At 38.0% G+C, this 21,974-nt stretch overlaps 3 protein-coding genes across 6 annotated transcripts; 2 read left to right on the top strand and 1 right to left on the bottom strand.

Moving 5' to 3' along the window:
• Positions 1 to 1,859: 1,859 nt before the first annotated feature.
• Positions 1,860 to 3,740, top strand: LOC147855141 (pentatricopeptide repeat-containing protein At1g03540-like). Its single transcript, XM_087330594.1, has one exon. It carries the CDS (start codon positions 1,860 to 1,862, stop codon positions 3,738 to 3,740), a length of 1,881 nt encoding a protein of 626 aa, XP_087186720.1.
• A 1,694-nt stretch (positions 3,741 to 5,434) lies between these two features.
• Positions 5,435 to 11,018, top strand: LOC147855140 (CRM-domain containing factor CFM3, chloroplastic/mitochondrial-like). The gene is made up of 11 exons (XM_087330300.1): positions 5,435 to 6,381; positions 6,675 to 7,083; positions 7,302 to 7,432; positions 7,673 to 8,017; positions 8,121 to 8,277; positions 8,377 to 8,669; positions 8,828 to 8,887; positions 8,982 to 9,041; positions 9,554 to 9,800; positions 9,890 to 10,020; positions 10,113 to 11,018. Exons 1-11 carry the CDS (start codon positions 5,476 to 5,478, stop codon positions 10,413 to 10,415), a joined length of 3,042 nt encoding a protein of 1,013 aa, XP_087186426.1. The 5' UTR covers positions 5,435 to 5,475; the 3' UTR covers positions 10,416 to 11,018.
• Positions 11,019 to 16,361: 5,343 nt separating this feature from the next.
• Positions 16,362 to 21,330, bottom strand: CID7 (CTC-interacting domain 7). Of its 4 annotated transcripts, none has more exons than XM_087330214.1 (9): positions 21,225 to 21,330; positions 20,565 to 20,649; positions 20,382 to 20,467; positions 19,918 to 20,293; positions 18,941 to 19,163; positions 18,068 to 18,494; positions 17,911 to 17,981; positions 17,682 to 17,806; positions 16,362 to 16,898 (listed from the first exon to the last, which is right to left on the bottom strand). In XM_087330214.1, the coding sequence occupies exons 4-9, from the start codon at positions 20,175 to 20,177 to the stop codon at positions 16,601 to 16,603; spliced, it is 1,404 nt and encodes a 467-aa protein (XP_087186340.1). In that variant the 5' UTR covers positions 20,178 to 20,293; positions 20,382 to 20,467; positions 20,565 to 20,649; positions 21,225 to 21,330; the 3' UTR covers positions 16,362 to 16,600. The 4 variants fall into 4 exon arrangements, with proteins under 4 accessions (XP_087186340.1, XP_087186339.1, XP_087186342.1 ...); XM_087330213.1 differs by having other exon boundaries at positions 20,382 to 20,452; XM_087330216.1 differs by having other exon boundaries at positions 20,579 to 20,649.
• Positions 21,331 to 21,974: the final 644 nt, after the last annotated feature.

The following is a 21,974-nucleotide window of genomic DNA, read 5'->3' as shown; positions in this document are numbered from 1 at the left end:
AAACAAAAGTAATCAAACATTTTCTGAATTTAATACTCAAGCACACACAATATTAACTTTAATCAAGCAAAGCATTAAACCGTAAACCATTAATAATCAATAAGTTTTTGCAAGTCTATTCAATGATCAATGAGCTAAACTTGTTCTAAACTTGGGCCACATTCTAATATCAAGCATTAAAATCATAATATCAACCGTAAACCATTAATAATCAATATCAAGCTAATATCATAATATCATTAATAATCAATATCAAGCTAATATCATAATATCATTAATAATCAATATCAAGCTAATATCAACACACTCTAGTGATCGCCTTCAAAGCCGAGATGTACATGTTGAAGAAGTATTGGATGGCTCATAGCTATGACCTGAGAGGGTTTGTTTCCGAATAGAGCTACTTTCGTTGTTGCCTATGGATATAGATACCTTGCAATGTGTCTAGGGAATAGATTGTAATTGTTGGACTATTTTCTCTATATTGGAGTACATAGATTTGTTTCCTCAATCGTTGTCTACACAAGACAGGCTTGGGAAAAAATACTTTGTATGATGTAACTATTATGAGCTTTCTTTATAACTAATAGATGGATAATTTGTTTTGAAAAAAAAAATCAACACACTCCAACCGCAAACCATTAACATTCTAAGATCATATATCAATAAACATGTTCTAAATAGTTTGTAAACAATTTTTGAGAATAAACCTATTCACTATATCATCCAAACCCTAAATAGTTTCTACAATCATACTATCACGTTAAACCCTAAACCTTCTCCCTATTATTCTAATATCAAGCCATAATAATATTACATTTAAAATCATAATATCAACCAAAACCTTCTCCCAAACCCTAATCCCTCGAAATGAAAAAGGCAACCACATAAAAAAAAAACTTCAGAAAATGTAGAGACAAACACAAATACATACCTGGGAAATAGTAGGGCATCGATTGCAGAAGTGATTGTTGGGAATGTTGATTGCAAGCCGTCTGAAGAAAAATCGCTTTCCCAGCAAAAAAACCCGTCAATCTCGTTTGAAAATTGAGAGATAATGATAGGTTTTAGGGTTTTATAGACGTCTGTTAAAAGGTTGGGCGACCACATTTAAACTCGGTTGGGTGACCAAAGTTAAATGGCAGGTTGGGCAACCACATGGCCACATTAAAACTCGGTTGGGCGACCACATATGTTATAGAGGATGGGCGGCCACAATAGGTAGGTTGGGTGACCACAATAGGTAGTTGGGCGACCTCTGAACATTTTTGGTCGCACGTTATTATTATTATTATTATCCAAATCGAACGGTGCAGATCGCACGCGCCATGCTTCGAGCGAGCGACCTGCATTGTCCAGGGCCAGGGCCACGATTCCCTCGCCAGCCCTATTAATGATTTGTGTCATAATAGACAAGCCGATGCCATGCTCCTCCATTGCTCTGATCTTATCTCCTCCATGGGGGTACCATGCCTACCATGGATGGACATGACATACATACATACATACATATATACATATCTCCATGCCATGCTCCATTTCTCTGATCTGATATGCTCTGCTCCATCCCTAACACTGAGGGGACCCCATTTCATATATGTATGTATGTATGTATGTATGTCCTCCATGGGGGTACCATGCCTACCATGGATGGACATGACATACATACATACATACATACATACATACATACATATCTCCATGCCATGCTCCATTTCTCTGATCTGATCTGCTCTGATCTGCTCTGCTCCATCCCTAACACTGAGGGGACCCCATTTCATATATGTATGTATGTATGTATGTATGTATGAATGTATGTATGTATGTCTTTATCCTCTCCCTCAGCCTTCCTGTCATGCATGAACCATTGCTCCCACAACTTCATCCCTGATCCCCCCTCTCTTGGGTCTGCAGACCTCCACCACGGAAGAGAATCAGAGGCAGCAGCAGTAGGTTCCCATGATCGGAATGCCAACAAGACGAAGATGAAGAAGAAGAAGAATGAAGAGAAGAGAGTGAGCCTTGATGATGGGCGCTCGCTTGTGGACACAATCAAATCGTGTGGAAAGCAAAAGGATTTGCATAAAGGGACCAAAACACATGCTGAAGCCCTCTTCAAGGGTCTGCTTCACAATGATGTTTACATCACTAATGCCCTAATAAGCATGTATGCCAAATTTGGCATGTTCTTTGAAGCCAAGAAGCTCTTTAACGAGCTCCCATTGAGAAATGTGGTCACTTGGAATTCCCTTATGAGTGGATATACACACCATGGCCATGGTGAAGAAGCCCTAGATTGCTTCAACTGTATGCAAGAAGAAGGGCTTTCAGCTGATGCATTCACATTCTCTTGCATCCTAAAAGCTTGTGGGCTCGTAGGATCACTTGAGATGGGAAAAATGGTCCATTTTGAGGTCAAGAAACGAGGCCTTTTGGACAAGAATCTTGTTCTTGGTAATGCATTGATGGACATGTATGGTAAATGTGGTTCTCTATTGAATGCTCAAGAAGTTTTTGATAAGCTTCCTGAACCCGATATCATCTCTTGGAATGTACTCATTTCGTTGTATGTTCAAGATGGGCTGAATTTTAATGCCCTAGATTGCTTTGCACGGATGCAAGCGGGTGGTTTTCACCCGGACGACTTCACATTTACATGCATCTTGAAAGCTTGTGGATCCATTGGGTTGCTCAAGACAGGAGAAGAAATACATTCTGAGATTCGCAGTCGGCAAGGAGACTTTTTGAAGAAAAACATAGTTCTTGGGAATGCACTCTTAGATATGTATGTGAAGTGTGGTTCACTTAAAAAAGCAAAACAAGTGTTTGACGAGATTCCGGCACGAAATTTGACCTCCTGGACTACTCTTATAACTGGATATGCGCAGCATGGGCTTGGTGATAATGCACTAAAGTGCTTCTTATGCATGCAAGAAGAGGGTCTCTCCCCAAATGAGGTTACCTTTGCATCTACCTTGAAAGCTTGTGGGGTCATCGGGTCAGCTGAGAAAGGGGAAGAAATTCATGCCGAAATGAACAAACAAGGGTTATTAGAAAGAAATCCTATTCTTAGCACTGCACTGGTGGACATGTATGCAAAGTGTGGAATGCTTAAAGAAGCACGAGAAGTATTTGATGACCTTCTAGTGAGGGATGTGGTATCCTGGAATGCAGTTCTTGCTGGGTATGCTCAACTCGGCAACATGGAAAAGATATTCGAGCTATACAACTCCATGCTCCAAGATGGTATCAGACCCAATAGAGTTACATTCCTTGTTTTACTGACATTGTGTAGCCATGCTGGATTAATCTCGGAAGGGGAAATGTATTTCGATGCAATGGACACTGTCTACCATATTGCACCTACTCTAGAGCATTATGCTTGCATGGTGGATCTCTTTGGCCGAGCTGGACACTTTGATAAGGCCTTGGTTGTGATTGAAAAACTGACTCCCTCTGATTGCCTTCAATTGTGGATGGCTCTTTTAGGTGCTTGTTGGAAATGGGTAAATGTCGAGCTTGGGCAACAAGCTTTTGAGTCTGTGTTATTGATCGATAAAAAGCTTGCACCAGTGTATATATGCATGCGGAATATATACGTAGCCGCGGGCATGCATGCGAAAGCGAGGGAAATTGAAGATCTGAGAGTGAAAAATGGTGCATGGGATGTACCAAGTGTAGATATATGGGATACATTTCAGGAACTGGATGAAAAACTGTTCAGTCCTTGTTATTATTAAAGGGTTTCTTCATATAATTGGTTTGGGCTGCTAGTAGAATAGGTTAATGCTAAAAAGAGGAAAGAAAGAAGAACGGAAGTCTGCAGGATGCTGGACCACAATTTCCATGTTAGGATTGAAAATAGCTAGAAATGAAAACAGTGACACACCAGGAAACGGTACATATGAGGCGAATTTACAAAGTGGGTGTCCTCTTGGACTGTAATGTTACTTATAATGCTTCTTTTGGAACAATATAGATGTGGATGCTCACTCATTTTAACGAAGGGGAGATTCACAGGTCCTCTCCAGCTTTTACCCAATTGGATATGCCAAACTATCTATCTTTGAAACAGGAAATAAGGTTGTAGATCGTTTGCCTCCGTAACACCAAGGCTGAAAAAATCAGATTATTTGGAGGAGCTGGAGTGGAGGAGACGGTTCTTATTACGGCGTGTGACTTTGACAGCATATGGCTTGCATACACACTATTGAACCTATCTCATTATGATGCCTTCCACCTTTATCTTGATTTTGGAAGTAAAACTGTGGGTTCATCGCATCGGGGCAGGGCATGCCCTCAACATTCAATTAACCATCCACAAACGAACTATATATATATAAAGCTATAAGAAGCTAAAACCTCCCTGCCATTGCATTGGGTTCTATGGACCAAAAATGCTTCCAATGTCCAGGAGGCATATGGATCATATTCACATATTCAATGAGGGTGAACATATTTGGAACTTACTGATATCAATGGTTGGGGACCTATATCAGGGTGTTTCCATTTCCCTTTGACGACCATAATTGGATCTTCATCATTCTCTAAATAAGCAAATGATCTCTGAGCAATGTGTGGAGATGGGGTCTTGGGTCTTTTAGACAACAGGTATAGCCTATCTAATTGGTGATGGTTCGTACCGATACGCACTAAGTACAGGATTTGAATCTGAAAATGGCTCCCAGCATCAACATAGCTCACGGATTGCTCATTCATTGTGTGAATGTCCATGTATAAGTAAACAGTAGGAGAATGGAATTGGTGCAATAAATATTTACAACTAATTACAATGTCCTTGAACATGAGAATATTTATAATGAATGCAACAATCTCACCCAATGCTTGAAACTCGAATCCACAACCTTACGATGCAAAACACAGCATATGTTTATATATTTAAATTCTATAATCTGAATAATGTAAACCTTTTGAATCTTTCAACAAATTGTTTGCTATACAACGGCAATGATCGCGTTCTTTTTGTGAATCCATGAACTAGAATATGGGAAATTAGACGAGAACTTTTTGTTGCTATGATGTCTCTCTTGCTAGAGATTTCAAGGAGACATCCAAGGAGGGGATTCCTCAAGCTCGAGTCATCTGGCTCTCCCTAGAAGGTAGTTTGCGCATACCTCGGGCTAACTTCATATCATGAATCTAGATTTGCACTTTTGTCATATGCAATGTGCATCCTTGGCTTATCAACTTCACGGGAGTTTCTAATCAAATATAGACCTTCGATTAAAGCGAGCGTGCTTGTGAGTTGGATTACGGCAGAGTTATTTGAGTTGCGGTTCGGTTCGGTTCAAGCTGTAAGTTTAACGGCTCCTAAGATAGACAGACAGACAGACAGACATATACATAGATAGATAGATAGATACACAGACAGATAGATATATAGATAGATAGATCATAGACAGACAGACAGACACATAGATAGATATACAGACAGACAGATAGATAGGTAGATAGATGGTGATCCACCATTGCCTCACCCCCCCCTCTTCCTTCTCTCTGTTCCTGAACCCACCTCGCCATAGCTGTGGCCATCACAAGTCTTGTCTCAAATTCACCTCCATCTCTGCCAGAGTTAGTACAGAAGTGATCAAAGTTGAAGAGGAGGAGGAAGAAGAAGAAGAAGAAGAAATATATGCTCCCCATGATGACATAGAGCAGACTAGAGCTCGGCCTAGTCGCCATTACTTATCGAATGGCTCTCTCCAATCCCCATGGAAGAAGGATTGGACCGACCGTTTCTCTGTGAAACCTCGCAGTAGCTTCCGCCCTGCGCCATGGCAGCAGGCATCGGGACTAGGTCACGAATTGTCTCCATGGAAGCAGAGGCCCATTGAAACGAAAGAGAAAAATCATGGGAAGACCTTAGACGAAGAACGAGGGGAAGAAAATAAAGAATATGATAACGGCATGTCGGCTTTAGCAGAAATCGTTGAGAAGTTGCGGAATATACAATATTCTTCACAATGTACAGATGAACCCAGCTTCAGTAAACAAGAAGAAGCATGTGATTCTGCTTCATTTCCTTGGGAGAGAAGGATAGAGAATGGGACGAAGAAAGAAGAAATTCCCTTATCATCATCATCTTCCTCTTCTATCGCTGTAGAGATAGAGGATGATGATAGAACAAATGTGGTTTGTCGCAATAGAACTCGGGCAGACATTTTGATCCCTCCTCTCGAATTGAAGAGGCTTCGCCTTTTGTCAATCCCCTTGCAAGAAAGGTTGAAGATTGGGAAGCTCGGTGTTACGAAGAGTATAGTCCGCATCATTCTGCAACAATGGACCGTTTCAGAGGTCGTGAAGGTTAGATGCCATGGACCTGCCGCGAATAGCATCAAGAAAACACTCTCAGATTTAGAGGTAAGTGTATTTATGAATTTGTATTGCGTTTTAATATTCATATATTGACGTTTTAGAGCCCTGGAGCTATAGAGATAATGTAATGGATCGATGTTTTGGCATATGAGCTATGAAAATGATTTAATTTATCTATATTTTTGGCCTGTGAACTACGAAACAATATAATTTATGGAAGTCTTCAACCAAGGGTTATGAATGAGGAATATAAGTTATCAGTGTTTTTCAGCTTATGAGATATGAAACAAAATAACACAGTTCATCAATCTATCCATCTTCACTTTTGATACTCACAGAAAAGCACTGGAGGCTTAGTGGTATGGAGGGATAAGAATGTAATAGTTATTTATAGAGGGACCGATTATAATGTAGAGAATGGAGGAATGATGAGGAGCATCAACAACGGCACAAAAGGGAGCGGTATTGTTACTATGAATGGAAATAATGTATGTAATTTGACTGACGGAAAAGATGATGAGAAGGAGATGGAAATTGAGGGCATGTTGGAAGGTTTGGGACCAAGATATGAGAAATGGACAGGTTTAAGGCCTATTCCTATTGATGCAGACTTGCTGCCACCCGAAGTCCCTAATTATAGACCTCCATTTCGGTTGTTGCCATTTGGAGTTAGAGGCGGATTAACCGATGCAGAACTCACAAAGCTTCGTCGTCTTGCTCGGCCTATTGCTCCACATTTTGTGCTAGGTAATATTGTCTATCTATATACACATGGGCTTTTTGATTTGTATGAAGAGGTTTTGATTCACAAACAAAAAAATGAAAACTTCAAAGTCTTACATTAAAGATGAAATTTGAAAAGGTGAACTGTGATTGATGACATGTTTTCTGTTCACGTGAATACAATAACATAAGGATGGTTTTGGCTTATTTTGTTTTGTGGTTTGTTTCTTAATATGAGGAAGCGAGAAATAAAGGTCATCAGGGGCTTGCTGTTGCGATGTTGAAATTGTGGGAGAAAACGGAAATTGTCAAGATTGCTGTTAAGAAGCGTATGCAAAACACAAACAATGAATTGATGGCTAATGAAATAAGGGTTAGTATCCTGCTGATGGACATAAAAACAAGTATTAGGGCTCATTGATATTGAAACATGGATATATGAGAGAGAGAGAGAGAGAGAGAGAGAGACATACAAATATACATACATTAAAGCTTTATTGGTGCACACATAAAGGCAATTTTGAGGGCATTCACTTCTATGCATACACATTTGTGCAGTCTCTGTATGTCATATTATGAACTGAATTTGGGGTTACTGGGTGCTTTTGACCAGAGGCTTACCGATGGAGTTCTTCTTTCACGAAATAAATTTTTCATGACATTCTACAGAGGAAAAGATTTTGTTCCACAAAGTGTGGCTACTACGCTCTCAGAAAGAGAACTGATATTCCGAGATCATCAGGAAGAGGAAGAAAAAGCACGTAATGAGAGGAACATTTTTGTCAAGCGTCCACCCTCAATTCAGCCTAGCGTGGCAGTTATTCGTCCAGAGTTACCTGATGTGAAACCATCTTGGGTGCACACCATGGATATTAGAGATCAAAACATATTGAAACAAGAGGTAGCTAAGCTCCACCAACTGACCGTAGCTCGACAATTGGAGAAAAAACTTGACCGTGTAAGTTCAACAAATCATCAATTTAAGTATCAAATGTTGCACAATTTGACATCTTGATTTTGGGTATCAAAACTCTTTTTTTTTGTCTGATAAATATCCACAGTCATTAAAGAAGAAAGAGAAAGCAGAACAAGATCTTCTAAAGGTCGAGGCTTTTATGAAGCCCATCGAACGCCCTACGGATGTCGAAACGATAACAGAGGAGGAAAGATTTATGTATCAAAAACTTGGAATAAGGATGAAGTCTACATTGCTTTTAGGTTACTTCTCATATCTTATCGCTGAATGGGGGAGTTTTCCATTTTCTATGCTCCTCCTATATGGTAAATGAGTTAAGACTATGTCCCTATATAATACAGGGGTGCGTGGAGTTTTTGATGGAATTGTAGAGAACATGCATTTGCATTGGAAACACAGGGAACTAGTTAAGCTTGTGGTTCATGAGTCAGATCCAGTGCAATTGCAAGAGACTGCGAGAATGCTAGAGTATGAAAGTGGTGGGATTTTGATTGCTATCATACGTTCCCCGAAAGATAACATCATTATAATGTATCGTGGTAAGAATTATGAACGACCATCTGAACTAAGACCACGGAATCTACTTACCAAAAGGAAGGCACTTAAGAGAGCCATCGAGATGCAGCGACGAGCGGTATGTGACAAAATGAGACTTGTTTTCTTCATTTTAAAATTCTTAAATATATCGAAGCTTGGTGCTGTTTAGTTAAAGAAAAATGTGTTTCTTATCAAATATTCCTTAGCAATAACATTTGTCATAAAACCAAGAGAGTTTTGTACATTTTTTAACAGTCATTGCTCCAGAATATCCAAGCTCTAGAAACAGAGATTCTTCAAATAAAGGGTGATTTGGTGCGCACATTTATCCAAAAGCGTTTCCCATGTCTTTTTGCATTGAGCTTTAATGATGAATTTCTTTATGATCATGACATGTTTTTGGTTGCAGCATAAGATGGAAAGTGAGACTGTTGACAATGATCATATTCATTCAGTTTCAGAAGTTGAGGTAAATTCTAATATCTAAAAGAAAAAAACTCATGATTAACTCTATGTGAAGTTAACAGAAAAGGTAAGGTTGGAATCACACAAAACAAACTGATAGATAAAAGGAAGAACCAAAACAGAGAATCGAAGAGCAACAGTAGGGAAACGCAATGAAATCATGCCATAATAAAAATATGGGCATATAGAATAAATGTGTGGACACCTCATTGGAAGAAGGTAGAGAACCTCATCTCTAACACCACTAAAATTAGAAGGTGAGAAGACCCATATTTGTAAAAGAATACTATCTGTCATTTTTATTTCCTTATAGAACTTTTTCATGTATGTGAATATGTTACCTGAAATCATATGTTTTGGTAGAATGCTTCATTTTACTTCGGCTCATTCTAGATGTTGAACTTGGATCTAAATATTTACATCTCTATTATTTTGTTTTAATATCCCAAATTTTCCCTAATAGAGATTTTGTATGCATGCAAAAATACCTGAAGTAGAATGGGTGTGTCTTGGTAGAGTGCTTCTGGATTAAGAAACAGGGCATGGACACAACTGTTGAAGATTAAAGATGGGCATGGTGATGAACGTAAGCCATCAGAAGAGGAGGTGATCCATCATAAAACGTTTCGAGACCGAATTAAGAAGCTAGAGAGGCTTGTAAGATTAGGTCCAATACATAGAGCTGATCCATTGACAAATACAGAGAAGCTCAGGCTCAGTAAGAAGGCCCTTTCTTTAAACAAAATTTCACCGTTCTTTGTAGGTATGTTGGAAAATTATCTTAATCATGGTCTCCATTTATTTTCATTGCATAGTAATATGTTTACAATATTGTTGTTTATTATTATGTAGGGAGAAGCAATGATTTGGACAGATTGGCCAGTGGCATTCGAGTATATTTTCTTCATCATGCCCTTGTAAAGATTGTCATGAAAGACCAGGACCAAGGGCCATCTCCTCGAGATTTGATGCAAAGTTTGGAGGTAAGTGCTAATGTATGTAGATATTCTCATCATAATAACAAGTTTCTCGCTTGATTCATCCAAAAGTGCATATTCTCGATTATCCTTAACAGAATCTTACGGGAGGGGTCGCTGTTTCTGAAGATGGTAATGAAATCATTATGTATCGGGGCTGGCCAGAAGGCGGACAAATACCTCGTGGATCTTTGCTCAATATATCACCAGAGTTGAGGGCTGCATTAGAGGTAGAAGAGGGGGATTGGGATGATGACCTAATTGAAGATGATAGGATTTCGAATGAAGTTTGTAATTCGGATTATGAAGGATCCGACAAGGAAGGGGAGTATGTTTCAGATGTCAATGATGATCTTTGGGACAGTGATGGAATGGAAGATGATGATGAATTATTGAGGTGATTAAGGTTAGATGGTCATGATGAAGATATTGATCAATAGAAAAGGTGATGGAAAATGGAGGTTGCATGTAGACTTGAGAATTAACACATACATAGTCAACAAGAAGATAAAAGGTCATGGAGTCATGAAAACCAGACGATAAAACGTCATGAAGTCATGAAAACCAGAAGATAAAAAGTCATAAAAGACGATGAAAGATGCGGGAACTAAAATGTAACCTCAGTCATGAAAACCAGAAGCTAAAAAGTCATAAAAGACGATGAAAGATGCAGGAACTAAAATGTAACCTCGTGGATATCGTAGAGCTGTTAATTGCGAATGTTAACATGGAGTGAGTTTCTATGTTACATTGAGAGCTGGAAGTGAAAGAATGATGATATGCAAGAAAACTCTCCGATACAGATTTTGCCAATATCCAAGGCGTCTTCTTCTTGTTGCTTTGGAGATTACGAGATGTGTCAGATCGTAGAAAGACAATGCAATTTCGAGATTTCTTGAGAGTGAACATGATCACAATGTATCTCCCTATGGACTGAATGCATGTATATATACCTTTGTATAATAATTTATTCATACGCTTTCTCCATTGAGTTTGTGGACCTAGTATTTGAGTTGTATCAGAATTAACATTAGGCACCTAACAAGAATGGTAATGTGGATGGTGGTTTTTCAGACACTTTTAACTACCAGAAAGATCTTTTAGCTCTAGCAACATGCATTTTTATGACAGATAGATCTGCCATATAGATGATATGGATATTTCAATTATATGACCACAAATTATTTACAATAACAAGAAGCACAATGTGTGGTTCGTGGACGAGGTATTGTCATGATAGGACCATGGCCATTATAGTCTCCCTACAAAAAAAGCACATATCTTGCCACGATTCATGGACATCTCTCTCTGGTGACTGCTTCTTTGCTTATGGTGCTGATTATCTCGGTGATTTTGAGTCATTTAATCACATGAAAGTGTAAGCTTGAAAGTGTGATTGTGATGTGTGGGTATAGTGACGACGCATGCACCAAAGAAAATTTGACACATGAGAATATTGCCCCCGACATTTCTTACGTATTATAACTTTGAGTTTGCTTGTCATGACTTTCATATGAACATGAACCCCCTTCACCCTCTATTTTGTAGTTACAAGGTAGTCTAGGCCCTACCATTTTTCAATACTACTTCATACCACAAACTATATGAATTCAAGATACCCATATCTCTTCTAAGGCATATTTTCACGCATATCCTTCATTTGTTACAAATTGTTATAGGAGCATGGATTTCCTTGCACCCTCTATTTTGTAGATACAAGGTACTTTAGGCTTCTTATGACTTTCATATGAACTTGAACTCCCTTCGCCCTATATTTTGTAGTTACAAGGTACTCTAGGCCCTACCATATCTTCATATGACAAATTATATTAATTCATGATACCCATATTTCTTCTAAGGCATTTTTTCGCGCATATCCGTCACTTGTTACAAATTGTCATACGAGCATGGATTCCCGTCACCCTCTATTTTGTAGTTACAAGGTTCTTTAGGCCCTACCACATAAACTATATGAATTCAGGATAGCTATATTTCTTCTAAGGCATTTTTTTTGCGCATATCCTTCTCTTGCAATTATCATATCTTGTTTAAGCCTTGACTTATTTCGTCAAACTATTTTCTGTTTATTTGTTTTATTGTGTCATGCTTCTTTTAATTGAGTGCATGTGATACATATTAATTTGTGTCGCATGCAATAAACTAGCATTGATGATTGCTTGTCTTTCTTCATCCACATGCTTGTTTTGATTAAGAAGCTTTTTTTTTGCGCATATCCTTCTCTTGCAATCTCATATCTTGTTTAAGTCTTCATGTATTTTCGTCGAACTATTTTCTGTTTATTTGTTTTATTGTGTCATGCTTCTTCTTTTAATTGAGTGCATGTGATACATATTAATTTGTGTCGCATGCAATAAAGTAGCATTGATGATTGCTTGTCTTTCTTCATCCATATGCTTATTTTGATTAATTATGCATGATTAATCATGTGTGAACCTAATGGAATTTTTTGAATTAAGTCAACTCATGTTTAATTATCAATAGGATATGACATGTCACGTTAGTAGTATCCTTGAAATGTGCAAGGGGTATGACACTTCATATTTCAAGTAACCAAAGGCTATCTTCGGAAATTTCCCAATATACAGTATGCATGTGAATTAGTAATATTGGTCTTTGTTATACCATTAAAGACCCTCGAAAGTGTGGTTGTTCTCAAGGTATACAAGAGATATGTATAAGAGGATTTGTTCATACTAGACATACATGAGGTCTATACAAAAAGATTTGGGAGGTAGTTATAGAGGAAGAGCGAAAGGTAAATTTTCGCTAAGGAAGTGTTCTCTTTTCTAGCATAAAGTTTCGATAGCAAATGATGTTTTATGCAACTTGGAATACTGCAAGAATTTTCTATATCTACATGTAAAATGAAGTTGTAATGGATTTTCCAAGAGAAATTGTGAGAGCAAAGAAAATCAAGGAATATCATCATTGTTAACATAATGCATATCAACATGCGTCGTCAATATCGATACGAGATGCCCAATTAATAAACATATGATTTTCTTACACCATAATGAAGAATGCCAATGTCCATCTGGTAGATGTAGAGAAGCAAAGCATAAGAGTTGGGTGTCATATTGATATGAGATAAAAATAATGAAACATAGTTTGTCAACTTAAGATTTTTGTCTACATCAACGTTGGAACCATAGAAAAACCATGTTTTTGCCTTTATGACATTCGAGCCATAGATTTCAAATAAGTAATGATTGGCTCTAATGATGTCTTTAATGTATACTCTTTTTACAATTTCATCGAATACAAGTAGAGCGAAAAAACAAATGTCTCAATCGGTTCTAACGATGACTTTAAAATGTATTCTTTTTACAATTCTAAACCATAGGTTAATGTTAGGGTGTCTTTTTACAATTTCATCAAATATAGTTTACTATAGCTAATTGATTGGCCATAATTAGTTTATACGAGGATCGTATGGCAGGTATTTCTAACATAAAAATAATCTATCAGAAACATTATTCTTTAAAGGACTTTGAAATAGTTGTCCCCTTGAAATGTATTATATATTTGTGTGTGTGTGTGTGTGATCTTTCTCGAAATCTTCTAAACATGGTCTAATGTGTTGTAAGACAACACACCCACATTCTTAAAGGCTCATCTTTTACTATTTGTTAAATAGATAGTAAAAAGAAAAGGTTAAAACGTTTCAAAGTTGTGCACCTTAGTTAATTGAGGAAAAGAAGAGTGACGACTCAATAGGAGAGTGTTTTAAACTTCGGCTTGTGATGCTTATAGTCTAACCAATAAAGTATTCATAAATATTCTTTTTGGGCAAAATAAAGTAGTATTGAACATGAGTGCTAGCTACCCCTAGGTTTGTGAACACACTAACACAATATATTGAGATTTCGTACATTCTATTGTATGAACTAGGGTGTTGAAGTGGACATTGAATGCATTAAGTTATGGATCCCAATGAAAACAAATGTCGCTTGCAACACTTTTTTAATGCATTTATAGGTTCATATAGATTATTTGAGTCACTTGCAACACCTTTTCCATCTTTTCGAGGATAGGAACCAAGCTTGTTGAGGATGAGCACTACTTTACATTGTCAAATTACGTCGATTTCAGGTCTAAGTCCACAACTTGCACATTTATTCCTATTTTACATAGTATGGTGTTGAGTGTCACTATAAAACATCATCTAATTCGCTTTCATGTCTTTCAATGTGTCCAAATTTCAATAGTAATTTTCGAATCAATTTTATGTGTGCTTTGCCAATTGTCGCAAAAAACCATGACATTACAAAAAGGTAATAGGCAGATCAAGCATGCAACTCCTCATTTAGTTAAAACATCCCCATTAAATTGGTTCCTCTAGGTGTCCTATTTTTATGCCTTTTTTCAAACAATGTTATGTTTACGATTGTGTGTAATTTTCAAGAAAACACCCATTAGGTTTAATAGTTTGAATCTATATGGACATTTAAAAATTACAAAACATGATCAAGTGAGTTTTGAAGTTTACCCTTCCGCAACTTGTATCATATTAAAGTTGGAGTGAAACTAGTTTTTATGACCGTCACATCCCATTGATTTCATAGAATGCAATATATTAGGCGTCAGAAGGCATAGTTCAAAGAAATATATCAAGTTTTATCAATCTATTTGAAGACTTTGAAATAATCAACATGAACTAAACAAATGCATTCGTTTTGCAATGCATGTATGCATATGTCAAGGTTTAAAATGTGGGGAAAGGAAGCTTCAAGTGGCCAAAGAAAGGTCAAGATTTCTAGTAAAGTGATTCTTAGTCTATCAAACTTGTTCAAGGCAAACATGAAAATTCCATGATTTTCGTCGTTGATGTTCCAATGACATATGAGTGCCATTCTTGTTCAAAGAAAGAGACAGTTTTATAGTTTGATGCAACATGTTTAATCTGATGTGTGAATCTCAAGTCTCCAAATCTCCAGATATTTAGCATTATTATATGGTTACGTTGCAAAGTATAATGCATCTCTTATCTTCCAATCCATTCATGCATAGCTTGCATCCATGCAAAGATTTTTACTTGCTTCCTATGCAATACTAGGAAGCTAATACTTCCCACCAAGATCACAAGCATGGGAATGGTTGTGGAGATGTTAGATGTAGTGCTACACAATATACTTCAACCAATAAAGGAGAGAACAAGAATTGCTTGACACCCAATATCTAAACTCTGAGTAGAGAGAAGCTCAAGGCCAAGGTATGCCAAGCTTTTTATCGTTTCAAGCGCCTTGTAATTATGTGCAATGCATGGGTATTGCTTTTTAAAAGGAACTCCTTGCTACAAGTATTTGTTCAAGGTGAGAAACTCGATAATTTGTCAACATACTAATTTGCCGTACGTCATTAGGGTTTATGTCAAAACTAGCCAACGCATGTGTAATTTTGTATGCCCCACATGGTATTGTGCATCACATCCACTGCTTGAAAGGTATTTTGCTACAAAACTTCACCTTTACAATCTTCTAGATGGTTATCAAGTACTTGTCATCTCGTGCTACAACATATCAAGACATGCAACCTACGCAAAGATCTTAACTTTTGGAAGCATTTTGTTGAATTCATCTCTTTGATGGTGTTTTAAAACAGTACTCCATACAGAGAAAATTTCATAGATTTTATGATCATCCTTTAGAGCCACAGCCAACCAACAAAAGTGACAATTTTCACGTGAATTCTATGGTGTGTTGATTAATAGAACTTGATGTTTGAGAGAGAAACTCATTTTTCCATTTCCAACAAGATGACCATCAGCATGAAGGTAAATGAGTATGTGAATACAAAACATGCTGTTTATCTCCATGCTTTTCTTTGTACACCTGAAACCCATTTAAAGACAAAAATAACTCGTTCATTCTTCATCTCAATTCCATCAACCAATAAACGCAAGTTGATCGGATATCTCAAATTTGAGCTCTACCTATGCATAAAAGTGGCACTCAAACCCTAAACCCTAAAGTTGAAATCTCCTCAGTTCAAGCACCATCCAAATCCTTTTATAAGTTCACACTTTGAACATAAAAGAGTTTGCACTCCATTCCACTATCAAACTACAGCAGGACACATCGCTAACATTACTTCAGCAGTTCAGGCACATGCAACTCCTTTTCACACATTCCTCGCCAACATAGACGAGAGAGTTTCTGGATAGTCTATAATCTCTAGGGAACACAAAGCTTCTAAAATACTATAAAGAGTGTCACTTTAACCCTAGACTGTAGAAACCCTGAACTCCTAACACTATACTTCACCCTAAATCCTTGCCACCCATTATTGTGCATGGGAACCAATTATAAAGCATTAATATACACCACTTGTAAAACAGCATATACCATGCCCTACCATTGAAATAAAATAAACAAAAAATGAGAAACATCATGAACATTTTGTTGTACATATTTAACACAAGTGCAATGTCAAGCGGAAGATCGAACCCTTACGACGTTGTTTCTCGAAGGAAGGCTTGCTTATCGGGGCCCCTAACCCTACCAGATTCTCCAGTCGCAAGGGAACTCGTATTCAACAAGATGTGCAAGACAATCGATCATCGACTTTAACTGACAATAACCCGAAGCATACCAGGTTGTTGTTCAGTGAAAGGGAGACGTTCATCTTCAACAAGGAATTTCTCCACCGCAATAGGAAGGCGAGCCGGAGTCCTTGAGCCTTTGGTGTGATGCCCCGTCCCAACACAAATCAACACTTGCTGTCGTTGCTGACTAGCTCGGGCCGCCACCCTAAGTGATGCCAGTTGTCGCTTCAAAAGTGGGATCGCCTCATTCACGTGCAATCCATGCAAATCGAGCATCCGATGGTTTCCCAGAGAAGTGGAAGAACTAGCAATCCCATTCCTAATCATGACAGAAAAGACAATAAATGCTCGCACAGTAAAATAGCACTAGGAATCCCAGAAAAATGACAACCTTAGGCATAGGGTTACATTAGGTAATACGTATTTTTTCTCGCATTCATAATAGCACAGGAAACTCCAAATAAATCATGCATTTCATCTACTCTAATAGGTCTTATTCACGTTGGAAATCTTGTATCTATGCCAAAAGACAAACAATCTACTATACTTGTTTTTCAAGACCCATGAAAACCTTGGTTTTTAATAAATCAACATAGCCATGTGTTGAGATTCATTTTTGAACTATGCACTGGTTTTTATGCATGTGAATTCCACAAGAGTCTGGTTTTTCTGATTCTTTAACTGTTTAGATAAGTCCAAAGATTTCAGAATTCCAGTTTTATTCAGATGTTCGCTAGACCCAATTTAAGAGCCACATCATGCTAACATTTAACAATATTATGAAAGAAATACTAAAAATAACTTTGAATTATTGTCTCTCATACCATGACTTTTCGTATATAAAAGAGTAAAATGGTTTAAAAATACGATTTAACAGTCATGAAATTTCAATTTTGTGGAAATTTTGTCAATTCAGAGATACAAGAAAAATGCTAAATTGGTGTAGAAAAAATTATGATGTTAATATGCATATGTAAGGAAAACTCTGAAATACCCAAGTTTTTCTTTATTTTCTTTAATATATTTTAGAAATTCAACATAACCTGTTAAACATTTGTAGTGAGTCAAGGCCCTCAGCAAAAAAAACAAATCAAATACTTGCCTCTGTTGAAATATTGCTTCTCCAGCCCGATTGTGAGCTTCTTTCATTAATACATTGTGATGCTGTCCTTTCATACTCAACTCCTTTGCGAGAGCTTTGTTTCCAGAAAGATAGGCTTGCCTTGCCTAACAATGCAAATCATGAAGAGAGTTGAGAATAAAATCATCTCACAATAGATCTACTCAAAATCTTTCTTTTAAGCTGCAAAAAGAAGAAAACAAATAGACACCTGCTCAAAATACGCATTACGAACTCTTGCATGATCCCGAGCCTCTTCTCGCAGCTCCTCATACATACTGGCTGCATAAAATGTTCAAAAACATCCAAAATTTTATCACTCAAGAATTGAAGTAAAGAAAAATCTGTGACAAATAGTTAAAACTTACAAACAGCCTCCCCTGTCTCAAGCCAGACAGGAGCTGGTTGCCTAGAGCTTGAGAAGGCACCAATCTTTATCCCAAAATTATCAGAAGACAACGGCAGCGGTTCTACACGCCCATTCCTATCGCTTTGCCACTGTGGAACTTCATTAGCATTGATGTTCTTTCTGACTGCACCCGCAAAGTCAATAGCAGGGGCCCTAAAGCCACCACCACCTCCAGAGCTATAAGGCATACTTGTAAAGAAGTCTTCCACACCAACTGTGCGTTGGGACACCCTCTGCAAACGTTGCTGTCCATTGATATCCTCCTCCGAAGCATATCTACCATCTGGAAACTCAGGTCCAGACAGAGCTGGGAAATCCATCTCAGTTAGGTTTGGGATCCGCGTATGCGAAGTTGACTGTCGGATTGGCACAGCGTCATCTTGGATCTGCAAGAAAGTAAAAACCCTAGAATGTGATAATACCCATGTCGTACAGTATGTTTGCTTGTGCAACATTCTTTTGGAGTTTTGTTTAGGGAAATTTCAGATATAGCCATTGAGTTGGGGGGCAATGCCATTATTTGAAGTTACTATTTGTATGTGATATGTACCCATGAGCATTTGGCCTTTAAAGAACATATACAGCACAAGAACAGGTGATGAGGGATCAGCCTGTCATTTACAATAACACAAAAAAAAACATATGCAAGACATTCCAACAGAATGCCCCATTTTAAGACACAAGAAAGAAGCATAACCAACACGTCCTTGTGTGCACATGATGCAAGAAGGATATAGAAAGAAAAAGGCATATACATATACTCCCCCTTTAAGTCCACAAAGTGAAAAGAAAGGATAAGCAGGGAGATTTAAGCATAAAAGAATGCCCCGACCTCTAGCTGAATCAGCATCTCAATCGTAAGGCTTAGATCACCGCCATTTGCTCGTAAAATGTCTGCCAGGCTTTCAACAGCAAAACCAGGAAACTCTTGTTCAAGAAGCTGCAGGGGATCCTTGGCCTCCTCTGCTTCTACCCTTGAGGCCCTATCTACCAGCTCCTCGCTAAAATAGGTCGTGGACATGTTTTCTTCTGCATAGCCATTCTCCCAAGAAGACCTGAATCCATTAAAGAAAAACAAATTATTCTTTGCGATATGTGATGGATTTAGGCCAGGGTAGCCTTGCAGCTTGGTCAAATTAAAATTTTGTAAGTTGCAGAGAAACCTTGTGGCTTGCACACATTGCTTTACATTAGAAGTGGCAAAACCAGCCTTGCGACTTGCTCATTTTAATTCAATTAGATAGCCTAACAGCTTGCTCCAAATATATATTGTAGGTAGCAAGGGCATCCTTACAATTTGCTCAAATCAAAATATATATTGTATATGAAAGGAGTAAACTTAAGTCTTGCTCAAATTGAAATATATCTAGCAAGTGGCAAGCGCAGCCTTTCGGCTTGTTCAGGTTGAAATACACTGCTTGCATGTGTGTGTGTGTATATATATATATAGACATAGATATGTATAAGAACCTCACAATTGAATACCTAAAAGGGTAGCACCTACCTTCCAGAAATTGACTGTCAAATCAACCTAGACATCAATCTATGATCACCGAGAAAATTCCTCGTGTTGCATGATCACATAAGGATTCTCCTACTCAACGTACCATCAACGAGGAAAGATCATTAAGTGTTCTACCAGGGATTCAACCATTGTGGAGTAGCACCACAATCAAAAGATTATGAAGCACAAGATTTGCCGATTGGGTGAAAACCCTATTACAAGTTGCAGTGTAGCCTCGCAGATTGATCGAATTGAATTCTTCAATTACAGTTTTTTATCAAAACAAACACATGGTATCATCAGACCTGTCATCACCGGTGTGGGACATCATCCCAAAGTCCGGGATGATGTCATCAGGGAGCTGGTTACGCCAATATTGTCGGAACTCGTCATCAGAGGCCCCTGAGTTGGCCGAATCAGTCCGATTTAATGCCTGTGTACTGCTCTCTCGATCACTTCCTGAAGATTCCACATTTGCTGTGGATAACTTTACACCGGATGGAACAAATTCTGTTGCATTAGGGTTGAGAGTCATCCTCCCCATTCCAGATACTATGTTGTACATGATTGTGTCCAAAGAGTGACATATAGAAAAACAGAAACAAGGATATATAATCTGTCTTTAGTTCTCCTTTCCCTACTTAAAATTATTCCTCTCTTCAGTATCAATCCACTGAATTCCTGTAAAAGAAAATACACAATTTCCATGATGAAATGTTGGCCAATTTCAAACATAATATGCACTATATTTCAAAATCAATCACCATACGTGTTTACAAAGAATATATCTTCAGTTAAGTTGCTCCTCTATTCAGAACTAATCCTCTCTTGGGTATGAACCTGGTCAATAAAATACTGTAAACTTCCACATGGTTTTTAAGATGAAAATTGTCAAGCTTGACATGAAGTTAAAAAATTAAATCACAAACAAAATCCTAAAAATTTGGTATACATTAGATGATATACATATACTCTGACTTCAGTGCTCCTCTTTGCTTGAAAACAATTCCCTCTTTGGGTGTGAAACCATCAAATTCCTGTAAACACACAGACACTTCTTCACTGTAGAAGAGTTGTAGTTGCAAAATCTTAACATAAAATGACTCAGATTTTGGAAAACCAATGACCACATCATAGAGGCATCAGTTATGACTAATTTATTTAACAGAAACATGAATAATATTTGAGTGGAAAACAAAACAAAACAGAGATTCTGTGGATAACCCAAAAACAAAAAAGAGGGGAATTGTTAAAAAATATCACAGCAGATCTTTTATTTCTTGCGGAGCAGCAAACTTGCCAAAAAAATCAAATTAATGAGAAAATAAACAGAAGGAATTAATAAAGGCTAACCAACGAAATAGAAAGAGGCAGAGAGACAGACAGTACAGTACTCTTTGGGAAACAGACATCTAGAGAGAAAGACGCACAGAAAACAGGAAAGTCAAACTATCTCATACACACACAATAACACGCGAATCAGCAGAAAGAAGAAACAGAGGCACAGAAAGTTTGACCGTGGAAAACCCAAAAGAAAGAGAAGCAGAAACAGGGGTGTACTGTTATTCCCCAGATTACTCTGAGAAAGAGGTGAGGGGAGCCATAGCCATACCTTGTGCAGAGAAGAAGAAGAAGAAGAAGAAGAAGAGGAAAAAGCAGTCCTCAATGAGTGAGTGAATGCAATTTTAGACACAAAAGAGAAATGAAAGGAAAGGAAAGAAAAGGAAAGGAAAGGAAATGAAATGAAATGAAAATGAGGAGAAGAAAGAGAGGCAATCAATCCATCACCGCCATCGAAGAGAAGAAGTCAATGGCGTCGATGATGGCGATGGCGATGGTCATGGTCATGGTCATTGTGTTGGTGATGGTGATAGTGATGGCGATGGTCATTGTGTTATTGATGATGATGATGATGATGATGATGATGATGATGATGATGATGGTGATGGTGATGGTGATGGTGATGGTGATGGTGATGGTGATGGTGATGGTGGTGATTGTTGAGCGAGCAAGCTCAACCTAGGTTGGATCGGCTGAAGAAGCAAGCCAAGAATCGGATCGGATTGGACCGGTCGGTTAGGCCCGGATTGACTGAAGATTCCGGGAGCCGGAAGGCCGTTGGAAAGATATTCCGCGAAGGAATATATTTGGGAGTTAGTGTAGGGGCTCATTTAGGAGCATTCAAGTACTGATGGTACTTGTGCCAGTCCTTTTAAGGACTTGTATAAAAGTGCTCTCTGAGCACATTCGATGTACAGAGTATTGAGTTTATTTTTTGAAATAGAGTTTTTTTTTCTGCTCTCTCTGTCTCTCCCGCATACTCTTCGTGCATTTGAAGCTTTCCATTAAACCTGCATATTGT

This window comes from Azolla caroliniana, unplaced genomic scaffold, assembly GCF_043228905.1.
Source record: "Azolla caroliniana isolate FFs.n. ecotype wild unplaced genomic scaffold, voAzoCaro1.0.p SCAF_14, whole genome shotgun sequence".
Classification (NCBI taxonomy): domain Eukaryota; kingdom Viridiplantae; phylum Streptophyta; class Polypodiopsida; order Salviniales; family Salviniaceae; genus Azolla; species Azolla caroliniana.
Note: the sequence above shows the minus strand (reverse complement) of the source record. Positions and strands in the feature narration are given on the sequence as shown.